Source organism: Phascolarctos cinereus, unplaced genomic scaffold, assembly GCF_003287225.1.
Source record: "Phascolarctos cinereus isolate Bilbo 61053 unplaced genomic scaffold, phaCin_HiC Scaffold_4;HRSCAF=312, whole genome shotgun sequence".
Classification (NCBI taxonomy): Eukaryota; Metazoa; Chordata; class Mammalia; order Diprotodontia; family Phascolarctidae; genus Phascolarctos; species Phascolarctos cinereus.
Window position 1 is genome coordinate 84,942,436 of NW_027555847.1, and position 22,714 is coordinate 84,965,149.

Here is a 22,714-nt window from a genome sequence, read left to right on the forward strand (position 1 = left end):
GTTTAAAGACCTGATTTGGGATCCTGGCTTTGTTATCTATTACCAGTGTGACCCTGAGCAAGTAAATAATTTAATTTGAGGCAGCTAAGTGATGCATTGGAAAGAGCACTTGACGAGGAATCAGAAAACGAGTTAAAATCCTGCCTCAGGGACTTCATAGCTGTGAGATCTTGGAAAAGTCACTTGACTTCTGCCAGTTTTCCCATTTGTAAAATGGGCATAATAATTGCAGGTACCTGAGAATCAAATGAGACAACACATAGAATGTATGCTAAAAACCTTAAAGTACTATATAAATGCTAGCTCTTATTACCATTGTCTTATTGGAGTTTTTTAGGTGTTAATTTCCTTATACCTATATGCAGTACCTTTATAATAAGGCTTTGTGATAATTAAATGACAGATGAAATGTATGACTGCAAAAGTAAAATTTATGAACCTTCAGGCACTATACAATTATCAGTTGTTATTATCTGTAAAATGAAGATGCTGGATTCTAGAGTCATTTTTACTCTAAATCCTACGACTTGGAAATGGCCTAGTTATGCCAAACTAACCTCTAGTTTTTCCTGGCTCATGTTTCTAAATAGTATTGGTTGAGGTATTTCTTCCTTTCCCAAATCAGGGGATGAGAAAAACCTTCTAAAGGAAAAATCTTTCCTCATTTACTGAAATTGTCTCATGAGGGAAGGCTGGACATGTAATTGGATGTGAATAACTGATTGTAGCATCCAGTCTTCTGTTAAGAAAATACTACCATAAGCACTTTTTTCTGCCTTTACAATGAAACATAAGATGTCACTTGTAGGAAACTTCTACACCTGTCATAATATTCTGCTTTCTGAAGACGAGAAAATTCTATTAACATGCATTCTTATCTTGCACCATACAAACTTAAAGGATTTATGGCTACTCTAGTTTTTGTGGTCATTCATACACCAAAATCATGAAGGGGGTGACATCTGCATTGGTGAAAGAAACCCCTATACTACTGAATTCACGGATCTGAAAGCCATATCTAAAAACTAATTGGCTTTCTAGGAACAACTCTTTTGATGTCTGTGATATCATGACCATCCCTTCATCATATTAGGGTTGAGTTAGACATTGAAAAGGCTCCTTCGCTACTTTGTCTGCAATTATTATGGGGTTACCATATGTAACTACTTTATAATTTTACATGTGCCTATGTATTACGTAAGATACACGTGTATCATAATTTTATATTCCAGTCAACATTTTATAGTTTTAGGCTTATTAGTTTGGTGCTCCCAACGGTTCTTAAGACACTTTGCTTGTAGATCACTTATGTTGCCAGTGTTACAACTGAGTGGAACAAAAAGTCTTTGGCCATACATCAAGTTAACAGTAAGAAGTCAACATAATTTTCCACTCTCCTAGTTACTTCGGAACATCAGGGTTCCAAGAATGCAATGATGCAGGCATTTTTTAAACCAACATCGATCACAGCCCTTCTGTGCCTTCTCTTTACAGACGACTATGGCTGAAAAATTTATCCTCCTAAACCAAACACGGTGATGAGCATCTCTGATCCTAGTGAGATGATGCCCCACATGACAGATGAATAGTCAGGTGCCAGGATTAAACTAGAATTCTTTAAAACTTGATGGAACTTGCAAGACTTTGCACTGAGCTATCATTATTCACCAAGTCACACCAACAGTCACTTTATTGAAGGTCTCTCCAGACTATTGATGGGGGGGAGGGTCTCAGGAAAGAGATGGGGGCGGGAAGGGAACCCTTTGTAAACAAACAGCATTCCTAAGCATTATGTTGAAAAGATGATACACGGTAGTAAGATTTTTAAAAAATAATTTACCAGGTATAATTTATTATTTCCCTGCTTGGCTCTCAGCTCTTGAGAATCTTGGCCTTTTCCCTCTCTTCTGTCTTCAAACAGTAAATTTCTTTGGCATTTTCTTTCATCTGCTTGATTCACTGTCACCAACTTTCCACAGGACAGATAGGTAGCACAATGGACAGAGGGCTGGGCCCAGCATCAGCAAGACTCATCTTTTAAGTTCAAATCTGGCCTCAGCCACTTACTAGCTGTGTGACCCTGAGCAAGTCATTTAACCCTGTTTGCCTTAGTTTCCTTATCCACAAAATGAGCTGGAGAAGGAAATGGCCAACCACTCCAGTATCTTTGCCAAGAAAACCCCAAATGGGGTCACAAAGAGTCTGACACAACCGAAAGAACTGAACAGCAACAATTTTTCCTTAGCCTGGTTGTGTGGTTTTACTTGATTTTAAAGTTCCCTTGGCTTCTTTTCTAGATCACAGGCAGCTGGATAGAAGCAGCTCTATCAATGGAGCTATAGTCAAGAAGTCCTGAGTTCAAATCCAGCCTCAGGCACCTACCAGCTATATGGCCCTGGTTAAGTCATTTAACCTTTGTCAACCCAAGTTTTCTTATCTGTAAAATGGGGATAATAGCAGCACCTACCTCCCAGAGTTATTGTCATGATAAAATGAAATAATATTTCTAAAGTACTATGCAAACCTTAAAGTGATATATAAGTGCTAGCTGATAGTAGTAGTAATAGTAGTAGTAGTAGTAGTAGCAGCAGCACCAGTAGTAGCAATAGTAGCAGTAGCAGTAGTAGCAGTAGTAGCAGCAACAGTAGCAACAGCAGCAGCAGTAGTAGTAGTAGCAGCAGCAGCAGCAGTAGCAGTAGCAGCAGCAGCAGTAGTAGCAATAGCAGTAGCAGCAGCAGCAGTAGTAGCAATAGCAGTAGCAGCGGCGGCAGTAGCAGCAGCTATCATTGTACCCAAGCTGATCATTTGTTTTTAGTCTTTCCCTCTTTCAGCAGAAAGATAACTCCAGAAGGATGTGGGTGGAAGGGGAAAAAACGACTTTATTTTTCTCATACGCTTCTCCTAAAACTTCTTCTGTCTTTTCTCCATAGAGCATAAATAGAAAGACTATTGCTTTTAAACCTTTTGCTAGTTGTAGCCATAACAGGTGTTTGAGCACATTTTAGAACTAATGAGCTAGGGTTGGTTGGTACTTTCATGCTTAAATTATGCTGAAGAAATTAGTTTGATTGATGGTACTCTCATCTATAAATAATCCCTACTACCCTAGATGTTTTTCCTATCTTAGGGGAAAAGTTGGTGTACTCCAAACTCTGTCCCCGTCCAGATACTAATCAATTAAGAGAGTAAACTTTGAGGTGGAGGCATCTTTGGGGGGTGGGGGAGGCTCCTGGTAAAGAGATGTGACAGTCTGTCTAAAATGGGATGGAAGGCAGGAATATTGTGGTCCTCCAAATCTGTATCCACATTTCAGAACAATGGTATGGAAGTTCTCTCCAAAGATAGATTACTAGCTTTCCCATTTTGTATAGAAAAAGTTCCATCTCTGATGTGTTACAGATGCTTCTTCCTTTTGATGGGTTTCAGGATGATGACTGGTGAGGAACAAAATTGTTGTTGTTATTATTCAGTCATTGAAGTCTTATCCAATTCTTTGTGACCCCATTTGGGATTTTCTTGGCAAAGATACTGGAGTGGTTTGGCATTTCCTTCTCTAGATCATTTACAGATGAGGAAACTGAGGCAAGGAGGGTTAAGTGGTTTGCCCAGTGTCACACAGCTAATAAGTATCTAAAGTTGGATTTGGACTCAGGAAAATAAATCTTCCTGACTCCGAGTTGTTACTCTATCCACTGTGCCATCTAGCTGGCCTAAGGAGCAAAGTATTATTCATTATCTCCACCTCTAATTAAACACATGAGGCTCTTTGAGCATAGTCATTAGCTGCAGAAAGTGAGAAGATGGGATTGAAATGTTTTTTAGTTCACTGAAGGTTGCTTAAAAGAGAGATACAAAAGATCCTACTTGTAATCTAAGTTGCTAAGGGGTCATTTAAGTCCAGATGGACACATCTTCCTTTGCCTTTCTTCTCCTGGCTTGCAAGTTTGTTGGAGGTGGATGGTGGGGGAAGGATTATTATTTTGTTCATCTTTATCTCCCTTAACAACAGAGTATCTTCACATATTAAATATTCAAGAAACTTTTGTGACATTAAATTTCTCAGTGATTACAGATAAATTAGGTGCCGCCATATTGTGCTTAGCAGTTCCTTCCTGGATGTGGAATAACTTATCCTTAATAGAGTTTTAAACATAAGGAAAAAAGATTAGGTTGTCCTATAGGTTGCATAAAATCTATCTTTGAACTTAGTTTCTAAAATTAAAGCTTTCAAGTTAGCAATACAGCAAAATTAGAATGAAAAAACAAACCTACCAACAATCTGACCCTCTCCCCCAACCCCTGTAATATCCACATCTACCCACTTCAAACCTAATGTTTTAAATTAGGATTTTTTTTAAACTTACAGAAATTATACATTAATAATTAAGATACAGTTATATATATTTGATGTAATGGTTAAATATTTTGTTGTATTGGAAAATGAATCATAAGTCAAGATACAGTTAAAGAACACCAAAAAATTAGTTCATTTCATAATGTTATTTGAAATTTTGTTAGAAAAAAGAATATAACAATGCAGTATATACACTCAACCTTGACCATGGAACTATAAAGTCACAGTTTGGGGTAATTCTAAATATAATCAGTGTCTAGATTACAAGAGAGAAAGAAAGCAATAGCAAGAAATTTCTATTATAAGCCATAATCAGAATAATTACCAAAATTATAAGCAATCTTTCGACTCTTACAAAACAAACATCATTTGTTTCAGATGAAGAAGCAGCTATGTTTCCTAACATATCTTGATAATCTATAAACATAACCATGTGCACAAAACTATGCTAATTCACTATTTCCTAATAGTACAATAAAATACTGCAATAAAATAACATATGTAAATGTTTGTACCTATCCAAGTGTGAAGTTGAGGGGAAAGCAAAGGAAAAGTACTTCTTCCTCTTGCCTCCATCTTTGGAACATGGGCCCTGGCAGTCAAGACCAGACACACTTTTTTATACTCTCACTGGGATAAGTCACCATTTTCAACTCTACCCCAAGCAGAGAGCTTTCTTTTCATATGTGTGGGGGAAAGAAGAATGAGTGAGTGAGGCTGTGTGACCCAACAATCCAGCCTTATCCCAGAGAGTAAAACATGCCTTATTTTAACCTGAGGGGCAGAAGGAAAATTTACGATCCAGTTTAGTTCTGCCCTTTGGAAAGTTTATCCAAAATCAATAAACCAAACCCATAAGATTCTCTCTTGATTTAGTTCTACTCCAAGCCATGAGAAAATCTGGCACTTTGGGACCAAGGTTTGAACCATGGTTTTAAGTTTCCTCATGTATAAATCGAAAGACATAGACTAGCTACCCCTTACGTTTCTTCTAATTCTGATGGTCTGACATAATCATTTCTATTAAACTTTATTGAATTTGTGTAATGTAATTTTCTGAATATAGCATTTTAATTATTAGCCTAAAACAGTTCTGATCCTAAATTAAAATTTGTTTGAGAGTCATATATATCCAAGTAGATTATGAGGTCCATGGTGGTAAGGATCATATCTTATGTACTAGTGTTATTTCTTCACATAGTACACCAAGAATGAAGTCCAAATAGGATTTTTGCAAATGGTAATACAGCCATTTCCCATTTGTTTTGTATCCTTAAGTCCTGTTTGAAAATGTTCTTTCCAGAGAGGTGATGAATCCAAGGTATGAAATGAGCATACATTTTTGGAGCTGGCCAATATGTGGATTTGTTTTGCTTGACTATGCTTATTTGTTAAAAGGATTGTTTTTCTTTATTTGGAATGGGTTGGGGGAGAGGAAGCTAGCAATAGTGTTGTCCCAAAAAAAGGAAAAAAGAAAGAAAAGGGAGATAATTTGGAGTATTTTTTAAAGGCACAGAATAGAAGACAGAGGGAAATACAAAGAGTGCAGTTTTGAAAAAAATGTGTTTACTTCCACTTCCGGGGAGCCAAGATGGTGGAGTAAGAGGTGAGTTTCTCTTACCCTCCCCCATTAACCCCTGAAAGCCCAGAAAATATCACCCCATGAAAAACTTTGGAACAGCTGAACCAGAAGAAAGATGGGGTGCAGCAGTCCAATAGCCCAGGTAGCTTGAAGAATTAACTGGAAAGGCCCCTCTTACCTTGGGGGAAGGGGAGCAAAACAGAATGGGAGGTATCCCAGAAAGCTAGTAGAAAGCCCCGCCTCAGCATACCAGAAAGAGATCCTGAAACCCAGGCTGTGAAGCAGGCAAACACCAACACCTGGACCCCCGAGTGCCTCACTGAGGGCAGGGGAACTGGTGGAAACCAGCTCAGAAAACCACCAGGTGCCTGGGCATTCTACAGCAAGTGGCTCTCCCAGTGCCTCAGCAAAACTAAGGGAAGCAGAGCTCCAAGGGGCCCCAGGTGGATAAATACCCTACAACATCCATCTGAAAAGAGCTGAAGAAAGCAAAAGGAAGGAAAGGCCTGGGTGAGCAGGAAATCTCCAGGAGCCACACTATGCAATCCTACCCCTAGAGTTCCAGTGTTGCTAATTCCAGACCAACACCAGGTAAGCTGCCAGAATCCTACAGCCTCCAACTGCCAACATTGGAGGCCCCAGCACAAAAAGCCATCAATGAAACCTTAGGCTCCCAACACAAGAAGCTCGGGTCAGTGCCCTCTGCTTCCCAGCAGGAGAGGACTTGTTTTCTACAGTTATTTTTGTCTTCCTTTTCCAAGCTATTGACTCTCTCTTGCTTACCTCTCATTTCTTTTCCCATTTTTCCTTCTACCTCTCTCATTTGACTTTTTGAATCCTTCTTGAGCTCTTCTAAGAAGGCTTTTTGGGCTTTAGGCCAGTTCATATTCCCTTTTGAGGCTCCAGATGTGGGTTTGTTGACAATGTTGTCCTCTTCAGAATTTCTACCTTGATCTGTACTCTTCCCATAATAAGAATCTATTATATGTTTCTTTTTGCTCAAGGTGTTTGCTTGTTTCCTGGCCTTTAAAGAGATTGGTCTGATACTGAGTGAAGTGAACAGAACCAAGAGAACGTTGTACACAATAACAGCCATGTTATATGATGACTAATATTGATAAACTTAACCCTTTCCAGCAATACAAGGATCTAAGACATTTCCAAAAACCTCATGATGGAAAATGCTATCCACATCCAAAGAAAGAACTACGGAGTTTGAATGCAGATCAAAGCATACTATTTTCTATTTTTTCTTCTGCTGTGTTTTGTTTCCACTTTCTGGTGGTTCCTCCTATTAGTTCTAATTCTCACTTACAACATCACTAATGTGAAAATATGTTTAATAGGAATGTATATGTATAGCCTATATTAGATTGCGCGCTATTGTGGGGAAGGAGGTAGGGAGGGAGGCGGAGAAAAATTTAAAACTCAAAAGCTTATGGAAGTGTTTGTTGATAAATTAAAACAAATTAATAAAAAAATTTTTAAAAGAAAAAATATGTTGAATATATTATCTACTTTTTAAAAAAGCAAGGAGTGTGTAACAGAAATTCAACTAACTGTTCTACTTTGTAAATGGAAATTTTTTGGTGTTTGTTAAATTTAAAATGGAAAAAAAACTTAAAAGCTCTTGGGATGGTCTGGATTGACTGAATCTCATAGCAAGTTCTTTACATGTTCTTTACAACTTTTTTATTAATTTATTTTAAACTTAAATACTAAAATTTAAATATACAATAAGAAAAGAAAAAAAAGCATTGTCAGATGTACAGCAGAACATAAGAAAGGATTCAAAATATACAGCAACAAACTTCCATTTTCAGAAAGCCTATACAATAAGTGCTACACATTGTGTTCAGAGCTGTCCAGCTCTTCTTTGCTTCCTTGTGAGTTTCGTTTTGTTCTCTGCCGTGCACTTTTTACTTTGGAGACATGGTCAGTAAATGAACTGACAGAGTTCTTAAGCCCTTCACAGTAGTTCTTTATAGTGTTGTTGTACTTGTGTAAATTATTCTTTGCATTAGTTCACACTATTTAGGATTCTGTGAAATCATCTCATCATTTTTTTATTTAGCAATAATATTACACTATATTCATATACCACAATTTGTTCAGCTACTCTTCAATTAATGGACATCTATTTAGATGTTCTTTACTTTTTTCCCCCTTTCAATCTTTTTCTTCAGGATCAGGAAGTTTGTTTTGCTTGTGACTATTCCTTCTCTCTTAACACTCCATATAAACAAATTCCCTTGTTTACCTGTCAAATTTGATGTATTTCTATACCAAAATATGTGTGTTCCACACTCCTTAGACATTTCACGTAAGCAGGAGATTAATCTGTTGCACGTTTCTCTTATCCTTCTTATTCTTCTCATGCACCAAAATTTTGAGAAATAATAAGTTCTACTATCTTCTTCCTCTTTTCTACACTAATGTGTTCCTTTTCCCCTTCTTTCTTTTTCCCTTTAAAGTTCTCATAACAGAATCAATCCATTCCCAGGTCCTCTTATTTTTTCTTATTTAACTCCTTCAATATCCTTTGAAGACATTTAAGTCTTGAAGGGATACTTGTTTCTTTTCCCCCTATGGGGATGCTAGCATCCTATCATCATACACCTCCCTTTAAATGCTCAAATGAAGTTACTTTTCTATGTTCCTATGAACTTTTGTGCTTGCATTTCAAAGTTCCTACTCAACTCTGGTCTCTTCACTAGGAACACTTGAAACTTCTCTATTCCATTCAAAGATGCTCACTTACTTTTGTAGAAGTATATTTGGTTTTACAAGGTGTTATTCTTGGATATGCCTATAAATTTTGCCTTTTAGAATATTGTATTCCAAGATATCACCTGATTTATAGCAAAAGCTGCCAGGTCCTGTATGATCCTGACTGGTTCCGTGGTACTTGGACTCCTTTCTGGATGCTAGCAATATTTTTTTTCTATGATGTGAGAGCTTTGGAGCTTGGCTATGGCATTTCTGGGATTTCTCCTTCTGGAGTTTCTTTCAGAATGTGATCAGTAGACTGTTTCTATATTAACTATGCCCTCTGGATCTAATAGATTTGGGTAGTTTATATTTTTGATTTTTTGAATTAATGTCCAAGTTTTTTTTCTTCTAAATATCATGGTTTTAAGGGAGTCCAATTTTTTTTTTTGCTAGGCAGTGGAGTTAAGTGACTTGCCCAGGGTCACACAGCTAGTAAGTGTTATGTGTCTGAGGCCGGATTTGAACTCAGGTCCTCCTGAATCCAGGGCAGGTGCTCTATCCACTGTGCCACCTAGCTGCCCCTCCAATGATTTTTTCAAGTATCTATTTTCCAGGTAAATTGTTTTGGATATCAGATATCCTATATTTCATTCTGTTTTTCAAATCTTTTAATTTTGTTCTAATATTTCTTGTTTTCTCATGGAATCATTGATTTCTCTTTGGTCTATTCTACTTTTCAGGGAGTCCACTTTGCCTAAAAGTATGTAAGTACTTAAGCTTCTTCTAATTCTTTGCTATAGAGTTTCATTTCATTTTTTAATCTCTTGCTTCATTTTTTCTAGGTATTCATTTTGTCTGTGGAAAATCTATTTTTTCCTTTGAGTCTCTTCTTGCAATTGTTATAGTTACTTTCTCCTTTTCAAGGGTACTTTTGGGTATCTCTAGATCTACATTTGCATACTAATGGGTGTTTTCTTTTATTTACTCATTTCTTTAGCTTTAGTTCCTGAAATAAGGCTTTGTTTTAGGGACAAGCTCCATTCCGGCCTCCCTTTAGTGGAGTAGTTGGTGCTACTTGGTCCTCGTCCTGGGTCCTCTGGCTTTCTGTGTTGACCTCTTTCTCCTGGAGCCCTCCCCATGCCTAGCCTTCGATGTTGAGAGCACTGGATCTTCAGAGTCCTCTATAGTATCTCAAAAAAGAGTATCAGGGACCTTGGAACCCCTGAGCCTCTTTCTTAGTGTAACTGAACTGCTCTGGTCACTGTTATTCCCTGGGGTTTTCCTAGGACTTTCTGTTCACCCTGGGTTTTTTTTTTCAGGAGGCCATCCACTCTTGTTGGCTGTGGACAGAGAAGCTTGCAGGCAATACACATTTTGACCTAGTACTGGTCATACTGGGAGGTTGCAGGCTTACTTCACTGGCAGCATTCTGCTTGATTTCCTGTAGGCTTCTGGCCAATTTTTGTGTGTGTAGTTCTCACGTGGAAGAAGTCACTGTAGTTTCTCAGTGGCTTCCTTGATCATCATTTGCTCTGGACTTATCAGGGCTTTGATGGATTAGGTATGTGGGAATGGGAGTGTCTACCTTCCATTTAATCAGCTATGTTGGCCACCTCCCCCTCCATTTCTTCAGTAAGAGTTGTGGAGAGGAGCCAAGAGAGTGGAGTAACCAGTAAATCCCCACAACTCTCCCATATTCATCTCCAAACAACCATAAAATAGTGCCCCAAAACAAATCCTGGAATAGCAGAACAAGCAAAAAGATGGGGTGAAACAAGCTTTTAGCTCAAGAAACTTGGAAGCAAGAAAAGTCTGTCTCACTTGGGTAAAAGAGAAGTGCAGTCCAGGACAGGGAGCCTCCCAGCAAGCCAGCACTAGATCCTGATCCCCGGTGTGGTAGAGCAGGCAAAAGACAACACCAGGACCGCCCCCACTGGCCTCAGCACATGTCAGACACTGCTCAGCATGAGGTAAGCTGCCAGACCTCTATGGCTTCCAGCAATGCCAGCCACCCTTCAGCCTACTCCCTCAGCACAGCACGAGACACAAGTTTCTCCCATGGGCCACCAGGACAAAAAGCCTGAGACACAGCCCCTTCCACCCAGAGAGCAGAGAGCTCAAATTTTTAAAAAAGGGAAAAAAAAGGGAGGAGGTTAATAACAGAAGAGAGAGCAGACTGGGGGAGGTGGTAGACAGAAACAAAACACTGGTGAGGAGGGAAAGGGTGAAAGGAGAGAGAGAGCAAACAGGAGGAAAAACAGGATGGAGGGAAATACACAGTTGGTAATCATAACTGTAAATGTGAATGAGATGAACTTTCCCATAAAACGAAGTGGATAGCAGAGTGGATCAAAAAGCAAAATCCTACAATATGTTGTTTACAAGAAATACACTTGAAGCAGAGAGACACACAGAGTAAAGGTAAAGGGTTGGAGCAGAATCTATTATGCTCCTGCTGAAGCAAAAAAAAAGCAGGGGCAGCAATCTTGATCTCAGGGAATGCAAAGGCAAAACCAGACCTAACTAAAAGATAGAAGGCAGTAAACTATATCTTGCTAAAAGATACCATAGACAATGAAGTAATATCAATACTAAACATATATGCACCAAATGGTATAGCATCCAAATTCTTAAATGAAAAATAAAGTGAGTTACAGGCTTGTGATCAAATGAGATAGAGAACATTATGAAATTTAAAATAGATAATTTTGATTATATTAAATTAAAAAACTTTTGCACAACTAAAATCAATGCAACCAAGATTAGAAGGAAGGCAGAAAGCTGGGAAACAATCTTCATAGCAAGTGTCCCCGATAAAGACCTAATTTCTCAAATATATAGAGAACTGAGTCGAATTTATAAGAATATAAGCCATTCTTCAATTGATAAATGGACAAAGGATACAAACAGGCAGTTTTCAGATGAAGAAATCAAAGCTATCTATAGGCATATGAAGAAGTGCTCTAAATCATTTTTGATTAGAGAAATGCAAATTAAAACAACTCTGAGGTACCACCTCATATCTATCAGATTAGCTAATATGACAGAAAATAAAAATGATAACTGTTGGAGAGGATGTGGGAAAACTGGGACACTAATGCACTATTGGTGGAGTTGTGACCTGATCCAACCATTCTGGAGAACAATTTGGAACAATGCCCAAAGGGCAACCAAACTGGAATGCCCTTTGATCCAGCAATATCATTTCTAGATCTGCATTCCAAAGAGAGCATAAGAAGGAGAAAGGACCTACATGTGCAAAAATATTTATAGCAGCCCTTTCCATAGTGGCAAGATATTGGAAACTGAAGGGATGGCCATCAACTGGAGAACAAGCCATAGTCTATGAATGTAATGGAATACTACAGTGCAATAAGAAATGATGAACAGGTAGATTTCAGAAAAACCTGGAAAGACTTGCAGGGACTAATGCAAAGTGAAATGAGCAGAAACAGGAAAACATCGTGTGATGATCAAGTATGAATGGCTGAGCTCTTCTCAGCAACACGATGATTCAAGACAAGTACAAAGGACTCACTAAGGAAAATGCTATCTATATTCAGATAAAGAACTGATGAACTCTGAATGCAGACAGAAGAATCCTTTTTTCACTTACTTCATTCTTTTTTGTGTTTTTTTCCCCTTTTGATCTGTTTCTTCTTTCACAACTGTGACTAATATGGAAATGTGTTTTAGATGATGGCATATGTATAACATATAAATTGCCTACCATTTTCTGGAGAGGGGAGGAGAGGGAGGGAGAAAAATTTGGAACTCAAAATCTTGTAAAAATGAATGCTAAAAATTGTCTTACTGTGTAATTGGGAAAAAAATAAAACACTATTCTAAAAAAAGAGTGGTGGAGGGGCAGAAACAAGTAGAGAGGATGTTAAGAATCAGAAAGCTTTTAAACTCTCTACTAATTACCTTAACTGCTGGCATTATGAATATTAGATATATCCCTCTATCACTGATCTGTAGAATTGAGTTCAGGGCTGATAGCATTCATTCAACCACATTTACTGAGTACTTGTTATATGAAAAAAAACCATATTAAAAACAAATCCTATTCATATACTTCTTTAAGGTTTATAAAGCATTTAACTCAATAAGGATGAAGCATTTATTATGTCTAAGGTACTGAGCTGGGCCCTGAGGATGCAAAGACAAATTTTTTGTTTTCTTCATATCCACATGAGATAGGGAGAATAAATGCTATTGCCATTTTACAGGGAAAAAAGCTCCAACAACCAAAACTTAGAAGTTTTGGTTGTGACTTACAGGCTATTGGGCAATTATGAGAGCCAGGATTACATATTTAGGTCTACTGATCCCAAATCTAGCACTCTTTCAACTATACCATCCTCTGTGAGCTAGCCAGTAGGGAAGAAACAATGATGATTAAGCCAGACTCCCTGCTCCAATGAAGTTCACAATCTGATAGAGAGATTTTTTCTTTTGTTCTAGACCTGTGATGTCATTGGTGTAGGGAACTATCAATGTGCAGATTGTCTTCATCTGATTCACCACCTTCCTCTAATTTAGTTGCCTGTGGAACTGAGAGATTAAGTGACTTTTCTATAGGATATGAAAGGATAGAAAAGAAAAGACTTAGGGAGAATATGATGGTTACCTTCATGTAATTCAAGTATGATTGACATTGGTCTACTTGGCCCAGAAGAGATGGCAAAGACAGATTTGGGCTTGAGATAAAGAAATATTTCTTAGTGATTAGAGTTATCAAAAATTAAAATGGATTACCTCTGTATGCAGTGGGTGTTCTCTTGCCAGAGAACTCCAAGCAAAGACTGGAAGAACTCTTATTAAGTATCTGATAGAAATGAGTCTTATTCAGGTGTGAGTTGGGATAGATGGCTTCTGAACATGACCTCCAACTCTGATGGTTGGTGACTAATCTGACAATGATAATATAGATGGATTGGTCATTAGATGATTAAAAGGGTAATTTAAGAGAAACCTGGGAAGATGTGTAAGAAATTATGCAGAATGAACTAAGAAGAATGAGGACAATTTCCACAATAATAACAACATTGTAAAAAAGAACAGCTTTAAAACACTTAAGATCTCTGATCAACAAAATGACCAATTGTGATTCCAGAGCACTGATAATGAAGAATGTTACTCACCTCCCGACAGAGAGCTGATGGACTCAATGTGCATGATACAACATATAGTTATGGACATAGTCAACACAAGAATGTATTTCACTTAATAGCAAATATTTGTAAGAAGGGTTTTTTCTTTTTCTTTTTCTTTTTTGTCTCTTTGGTGGACATGGTGAGAGGGAGAGAAACATGCATTTTAATAGAAAAAATTAATTTACAACCAAACAAAAGATGGATTGAAAGTGACAGGGAATGAAGTAAACAAGTTCTTCCAAGGAAAAAGTAGGGGGAAGGGGTCATGGATACATTCTTGAACATCATTAGTTATGAGTCAGGAGAAGGAAGTAGTTAATTAAAAGGAGGCAGAGAAAGAGCCCATTGCAGTAATGAGAGTATTTCTTTCCTTTTTTGACATTTATTTCCTACCAGATTTGGGGATTTTTTTATCTCCATTTTTGGGGGCACATTTCTAGCTGTTTCAAGGTGATGACTGGGGAGCTCTTACTCAGCCAGGTGATTTTTGGCCCCAGGGCCAAAATCTCTCTATACCATAAGAAATTAGAAAAAAAAACTTTAGGAAAATGCGTGTATCTAGGTGTTGTATATATACATCTATATTTACATATGTATATGTGTGTATGTATACCCACAAATATATCTATGTGTGTATGTGTCTTCTCTTAACCCCTCTTTGTACGTCAGCCACAGTGAAGAAGGCATAAAAGTCCTCTCTCTTTAGAAGATCAAAACCTCTTACCAAATTTTGCCTGTTGCCATCTTTAATCCCATCAGACAAGGATATGGTAACTTCTGGACTTCCTTTGTATACAATCAGATAGAGGACATACAAGACAATATGAAGGGTAAATAGGAACTGATATGAGAGTAAGCAGAATAAATAAGCTCTGACCATTTGGGATCCCACTGTGGGGATTGGAGAAGAGGTTAAGGCCTCAGTCTAGCCTTTGTTATCTTCTTTCTCTACTGAAGTAAAAAAACAGGGTGGGGATGGTGGTGAGTGTCCCATCAGTTTTGAGTGCTACCATACTGCTGCCAGATCCACCAGAATCCTGGAGGACGGAGGCAAGGGAGATGGCATCTAGAAATCAGACATTGCTCTACCTTGCCAGCGGCAATTCCTTCTCTGTGGCACAATATGGACGACCAAATTCTTCTGGATTCTTCATTTTAAAAGCCAAATTCAAAGAGATATCAAAAACTGGTGAATTCTAGGGTAGAGTCTACTCTCCATCTCCAGAATCTGATGTCTCCATAGGAACAGTACTGAGCAGGGAACCCCAGGACTCCCAGATTACATATAAATATATAGAACTCTCTATAAATTTTTACACACACATCTTATAATCATCCATTAATATCTGAATATTACTAAGAAATGTTCAGTAAGAATTAGATATTACCTCAGTACAAGGAACTGTAAAAAACAAATGAATTTGTGTCATTTTATTCCCAATAACTCCATAAATTATTACAAATGGTTCTATTCTGATTTCTTCAAGGCAAATTATCTCCTTTTGTAGAAAGTAAGATAAAATAGTTTATGTGTTTCTTTTAAAATTGTTCTTCATTGAGATAGAGGGAACACTGAATTGACATCTCCTTTCTCCCACTTATTTTATCCCTTGAATACAAGTTTGAATGAGCCAGAGGCAAGGAAGCAGAGATAAACCACAGACTGAAGGAAAGCCTTTCACCAGGGTTCCACTTTATCCAGGACAACCTTCACAAAAGGTACTTCGGCACGGGGTGCACAGGTATATCTTTGTTAAGGAAGTGATTACCAATATCCCTTCCAAGCTAACAAAAAAGTTTCATCTTTTTAAAAAAGCCTCAGCTATAGAGTCATATCCTATTTCAAAGCAAGTTAGTTCTTTTTGGAAAAGAAACAGATGGAATCAGATGGAGTGATCAATACTCCTTTGATTAAAGATACTCCCACAATGTATTAGCCTTTGCATTCATTCATCAGCAGCTTTTCTTTTCTTTCTTTTTTTTTCTGAGGAGAGCCAAAGTTAATTTTTTTTTATTAAATCAGAAATGGTCACTGTAGAAAAGTTCACACTGAGGATTTTTCACGAAGGCAAAATATCTATTTTGTATAAAATATACATATTAGCTGCATATTGCTTTTGATGTTTTCAAGTAAAAGCGAAAAAATTGGCCAATATTTAACCTATCCAATGCAGCACTTCAAACTTCACATTATTTTTTCCTTTTTCATATTTAACAAAAAGCAGTACATGTAAATATTTGTTAAAGTGCCAAGAATATACAGCAAATAAAGAAGATAGGTTAAAGCAGTGACTTTCCAATCCATTTGTGGTCTAATTTCATTCAATACAGTCAAACCTGAATTACATATGTTTGTTAATTTCATATATATATTATATGTGTGTGTGTTATATATAATGTAAATATGTACATTTGTGTATCTATATATAAATTACTCAAGATGATCTAGTTGGGTCTTGAGCCATCAGAAAAGAGCCAAACTAGGAATAAATCAGGGTGGGATTATATATATATATACACACACACATACATATATGCATATATGTATGTGTGTATATATGTACATATATATCAAATATATATATTACATATATATCTCAGACAGATAGATAGATAGACAGACAGACAGACAGACAGATGGATAGATAGATGCATGAATAGATAGATATAGATAGATAGTAGAAGAGGGACAGATAATCCCAAAGCAATTGATGTACCAAATCACAAAATTCTTTCCCTTTTCTATTTCTTATCATCTTTGGCCCATCCCTGATTCATTCCTGATTTGCTTCTTTTCTGGTGGTTCAAGACTTAACTAGATCATCTTAATTAACTGCTCATAATCCACGAATCATATCTGCTCTTAGAACCCCTTGTCAAAATTCTCAGAGGCACGAGATGCATGTAGTGGATATAGACATACTCATATGCAATCAAGAAAATGTTTTTTTAAAATACAGTCCAAAAAACCACCTCAAGAAATAAAAGTAATCAAAGAAACACTATAAGAATAAGGGCTATTTTATTAATAAATGGTATTCAGCATTGGCTATAGTAAACAGTTCGAAGAAAATGATTCAGCACTGTGCTTACAAAGAAAATGGACATTATGTCAGCTCCTTGCCTTAGTAATAATCATAGGATAAATGTGGCCACTATCTAATATGGTTTCCATAAAGTGGCAAGTGGGTACAAATGCAATGCTAATCCCTGAAACAGAATATAGTACAACACGGTGATATCTACCAACATAGAAGTGAAGCCATAAGGGTATTTGTGTTTGGAGTTTAGTCATCACACTTTATCTTGCCTTTAGAATTAAATCAACCACATAATGAGCAATGACCAAATAATTATACAATATAACACATTTAATAGTGAATACATATTAAGTCTTTTTTCTTAAGATAGAATACTGATTACATTCTCTCTGGTTTTAAGACTATTCATCCATCTGAAAAATACTGGGTATTTACTACATGACCTGCCATGTGTTACTGTAGAAATATTGAACTGAATATAGCCAGCAACGAAAAACAATACGTGAAAAACTACCCAAAAATTTGTCCATGAACCACAGAACGAGCACCCCTAACTTATGTAACAAATTATTTATAAACAGTATATGCTAAAGATAGTTCCTATTGTTCCTAATGAACTTATATGAATGTGACATTATCTGTGGGTGGCATATAATTAGAAAAACAATACCAGTTTTTGCTGGTATTTCAATTCTATTAAATCAAATGTTTTGGAAAAGGAGAAATCTAAAACATTTTTGTCATTGCATCTATAAAATACAATCAGAAATCCCACCTAAAACCTTGGACACAGGTCTTCTGGTCCCTGATACTTAGTCAAAGCTTTCTGACCAAGCATCCTACAAATGTTATTTTTGTAGATGTACTTCATCAATATCAATGTATTCATAGCGATATACACATAAATGCTTTTTACTATTCCTCTTTTTATAAGTTGAAAAAGTATGCTGAAACTCACCAATATTTCATAAACTTCATACTTTTGATAATAATACAAGAATGTTACTTAGTAATAAAGTGGAAATTTTCTTTGCATTAGGAAAGACGCAAAGTAGGTTAAGAAGAGCATTAGGAAAAGGGCTGGGTAGGGAAGGGAGACAAGGAGAAAAGAAGTAAGACAAGGTCTCCAAAAAACTCATTACCTGTTGGAACAAGATTCAGTGGTAAGGCTAAATCATATTGGGGCTGGTTTGGAAACAGGTTCATGTTTTCATAGGGAGAAGACAAAAGGCTCTAACAGATTATTCATTTTATCTTCCACTAACAAGGGCCCTCCAAAAGGCTTAGAAAAATAGAGTTAAGGAGTTAAAGGTAAAAGGTAAATGTTATCTAGTCAAATCCTCTTATTTTACAGATGAGGAAACTGAGGCCCAGGATGCTTAAGTGTTTTGCTCAGGGTAGTAAGCAGGAGAGCTAGGATTCAAATCCAGCTTCTCTATCTGAAATTCTGTTTTTCTGGGAGCAGTTTATCTCCTAAAACAGTGTGTTTTAAAACAAAACATTTTGTCAAAGGCCCTCAAATGGCAAAGAAATTCAATATAAGTTGAGGGATTTCTCCAAATCGGGGTGCTCCAGATAGACTCCGGAACCAAGAATCTTTTTTTAATGTAGCACTAATAAATCTGGGTCCAGAAGACTTACGGAGAGACTAGGTTAAGCAATAGCAGTGATTATTCAGGAAGAAACCATCTCAGATCATAAACTCCTACAAAACAGCAAAAACCAGCCTAGGTAATTCTCTTTGTATAGCAGAAGCAAGTGATACTTATAAGTTTGTACTTAAGAAACTTTTTTTTCTCTTACTTTATTTATTGCTTTCAGTATTTAATTTTTATTTCTTAGCTTAAAAAAAGCTTTGCGGATTTATTTTATTTTATTTTTTTGCTTTTACACTATGAAATAGCTGATTGTTGCCACTTTGTGAGAGTTCTATTGTAATAATGAAAAACAGTTAAGTAAAACCCATGACACAATGACCTCATCTGAAAATATATGTGACATTTCACAACTGTACTAACCTCCTCCAACTCTGTATTTTAAAAAAATTAACTGAGATACAGTTTTCTCCCTCATAACCCCTAGCCTCATTAAAAAAGAAAAACAAATTCTTATCACAAATAAGCACAGTCAAGCCAAGTTTCCTCAATGTCTGCATGCAAATACATATATAAATGCATATGTATATATATATATATATCCCTATGTTTTAATCTGCACCCTAAATTCATCATCTCTCTGTAATACATAGCATGTTTCATCATAGGTTCTTAGAAATCATGAATTGGTCATTGTATTCATTATGGTTCTAACAGCTCAGAGTGGTCTGTTTTTACACAGCAGTTGTTATGGTATAAATTGTTCTGCTGGTTTTGTTCATTTCATTCTTTGTCAGTTTATAAAAGTTCTCAAAATTGTTCATTTTTATAATACTGATATTATACTATAAATCATTCTTCTGGCTCTATTTACTTCTGTCTGCATCTGTTCATATGTCTTTCCCTGTCTTTTTGAAATTATCGATTTCCTCATTTCTTACAGCACAATAGGATTCCATTACATTCATATACTACAACTTATTTGGCCATTTCTTAATCAACATTCATTTACAAGTGTTTTGTTTCATTTTAGCCAACTTTGGCGATCTTTCATTGGGGTTCTTCTTTAACCACAGTCACCAACATTCTCCTCTACTGTCATCAGCTTCAGTTTTAGTCCTTTCTTTTGGATGAGGAAGGATGGAAAGTCTTTTCATTTAATTCTCAATGAAACCCAAGGGTGTCTTCTTCTGGTGTAATGCATTTTAAGTCTCAGTTTCACTTTCGTCCCTCAGGAATCTCTTTCTTTTGTGGAAGTGAAGAATCTTTCCTTCCGTCCTTCCTTCCTTCCTTCCTTCCTTCCTTCCTTCCTTCCTTCCTTCCTTCCTTCCTCCCTCCGCCTTCCTTCCTTCTTTGCTTCCTTCCTCCTTCCCTCCCTCCCCCTTCCTTTCTTCTTTCCTTCCTTCCTTCCTCCCTCCTCCCTTCTTTCCTTCCTTCCTTCCTCTCCCTCCTCCCTTCCTTCCTTCTTTCTTTCCCTCCCTCCTTCCTTCCTTCCTTCCTTCCTTCCTTCCTTCCTTCCTTCCTTCCTTCCTTCCTTCCTTCCTTCCTTTCTTTCATATCACTGATAGCTAAGCTGGGGTTTCCCTTTCTTCTGAGGTGTTTGCTTTTGCCTTGGTATGTTTTTTTTAACCATAAGTAGATTGACTACCTGTCACTTTCATCTCTTTCCCTCAGGGACTCGACTGTCAGTGGAGGCCTTTAGTCTTTCATTCTCACTTTTACTTTTCTCCTCACAAATAACTTCTTATTGCTTAGATCTGAAAACTTTCACTTTCATCCCTTTCCTTAAGTCATCATTTCCCTTACCTTAGTCTTCAGCTCCTTTGCAAATGCATTATTTTCTTTACCAGCAAGAATTTATTTTTTTAAATGTAACTTAAAAAAGCAAAACTTAAAAAAATCTTTGTCATATATTCATATTAAATGTTACTCTATGTATATATCTCTATCTTTGTTGCCTTTTCTTAAATCTATAAACTATTTGTAGATAGCAGCAGAATCATCTTTGAGTTTATATATCAGCTAGCATAGCAATAACAACACACCATTGTTAATACCATGCAAATGGTATACAATGACCATAAAATGCTTAATATTTCGTGTTTCAGAAGTTTTCAAAACCATGTACATATGAGGTCATAACTACAAAAACACAGCAGTTTCAAATGTTCATAAAAGACCTGCTTTAATCCCTAATTATGCATTGTCTCTGGAATCCAAGATGATAAATATTACTAACAAAATCAAAGCATCATCTGACTGACAATAAATTCAATTTGATTCTATTCTGTCTTTTTAAAACAACCAAAAACTTCTGGAATCTCTAAGAGAAACTTGTTCCTTCGTTAGCTTTTTTTTTTTTGGTGGGGGTGGGTAAATTGGAACCTGTGATTTCCCTGGTATAAAGTAATCCTGAGTGAGGAAATGCCCTCTACCAATCCAAGTCAGCATCTTTTAGTCTTAGAGAGTTGCCTGGAACACAGAGGCACACAGTCTGTATGTGTCAGAGAAGGAACTTGAACCCTGGTCTTTCTGGTTCCAAGGCTAACTCTCTATTCACTACGCCAGGATGTCTCTCCTCTATGAACTTTCATTAGAGAAGCAATGAACAGGTGATTGTGTAATTTAGAAATGATGGGGAAAATCTGCTGTAAAGATTAGAAATGTAAGGATTTTTTTCCCATGCTGATTCCCTTGGAAACTATTGTCAGAATAGACATTCTGTTGTACTGATTAATGGTTACAATTCTGAGTAGAATTTGCTTTTAAAAATCAAACACCACAATCTGGCTCTCTTTTTAAATGAAAAAGGATATTACAGCAAACAGCAGGCAAATAGCTTCTGAACAAGAAAGCAATAAATTACATACTCATGACTTAAAATGCAGGATGAGTTAGAATGTGAGAGGAAGGAAACTTCTTACAATAATGTAAAATGGGGGAATGGTTATCGGTGCACTTATATTAGTGGTTCAGAAGCACTATTTGTTTGCTAAAATTCATACTAATTCTTAATGAAATAGACATACTTGGAAGATACAGTGTAAGAAATGCTTTTTAATAAGATAAAAAGGTTTCATTTTTTTAAAGAGATCTTGTCTAAAAAGAGATGATAATTCTAATAAAATTATTTAAAATTTTTCCATTTTAAAAATCTGTCAAATTGTACTGTCTCATAAGTTCATGCCTGTGAATTTCTCAGTTGTAATTTTTGAGTGGTTCAAAGATCTGTCACACTTACCAATTGGTCTTTTCTCTTGGAAAAAAATACACATGTTCTACAGCTGTGACCATATTGACATTTTTCCATTCCCTTAAATAACCATCTTAGCAGTGTTGATTCAGAGAGGAATGTGGTCTAATAATGTCAGTAGAATGATAACTATGACATCAGGAGAATGCTTCTAACAACACTTTGAAAAGAGAAGGTTGCTTATACAGAACACAAACATCTTTACAAGAAAAAAAGCAAAAGGGAATTTTGATTACCTTTACATTAGGTTTCTTTGTTGAAACGCCTCTATACCAACCTAAAGTAAAGGAAAAAAATATGTTAGAAGCATGCCATTATGAGATTTTCTCAAGACGTATCTGGAGTACATTTACCAAAATGGGTTGAGTGTCAACATAACTCAAACTATCAATTAAAGTTCTTTTTTTTTTTTCAAATTCTGGATTTGGGCCAAGTATTTGCCTCTTTAGAGGATGATCCATAGTGAATATGACACCACTCATTTTTGTCACATGACTAAATGCTGCTTAGCTGTGGAAGAATCATAGAGCAAGGAATTTTAAACATTATTTTACAGAGAATGCTAAAGCCTAGGAATTGGCCTATTTGATGTCTCACAGTGTGAATGAATGAAGCTCTTATACAAATCCCAGATCTCCCAACTCCTACTTTCACTATGTATTCCCCTCCAACATATTCCCCACTCAACTCTTCCTAGAGCTTTCACATTTCTTATTCCCAGGATTTCAAAGGGTCACCAGTTCATGGAACTGATAGTGGAGGATCTGTTCCTATAACTTGGTCTCATTTTAGCTCTTTAAAAACAGACTGAATAATGTAATTTTCAATTTTTCAAAAGCAGTTATTAATACCCTACTAATTATCAGTCAGGAAGTTCTCTTATTTAATCCAAAATATTTCCTGTTCTCTTCATTCTATTATTTCCATTGTTCTGTGTTACTGACCATGATTCTCTTTCCTTAACCATTCTAGTTGTGTGCCCCATAAGGCTGTATGGCACCAGATAAGCTAGGAAAGA

The 22,714-nt window shown here is 36.6% G+C and overlaps 1 protein-coding gene across 1 annotated transcript in view; it reads right to left on the reverse strand.

Moving 5' to 3' along the window:
* Positions 1-22,714, reverse strand: part of DOCK3 (dedicator of cytokinesis 3) — a 512,545-nt gene that overhangs the window by 351,435 nt on the left and 138,396 nt on the right. The window contains 1 exon segment of the mRNA XM_020999119.2: positions 21,933-21,973. Coding sequence (XP_020854778.1) covers positions 21,933-21,973 — 41 coding nt within the window.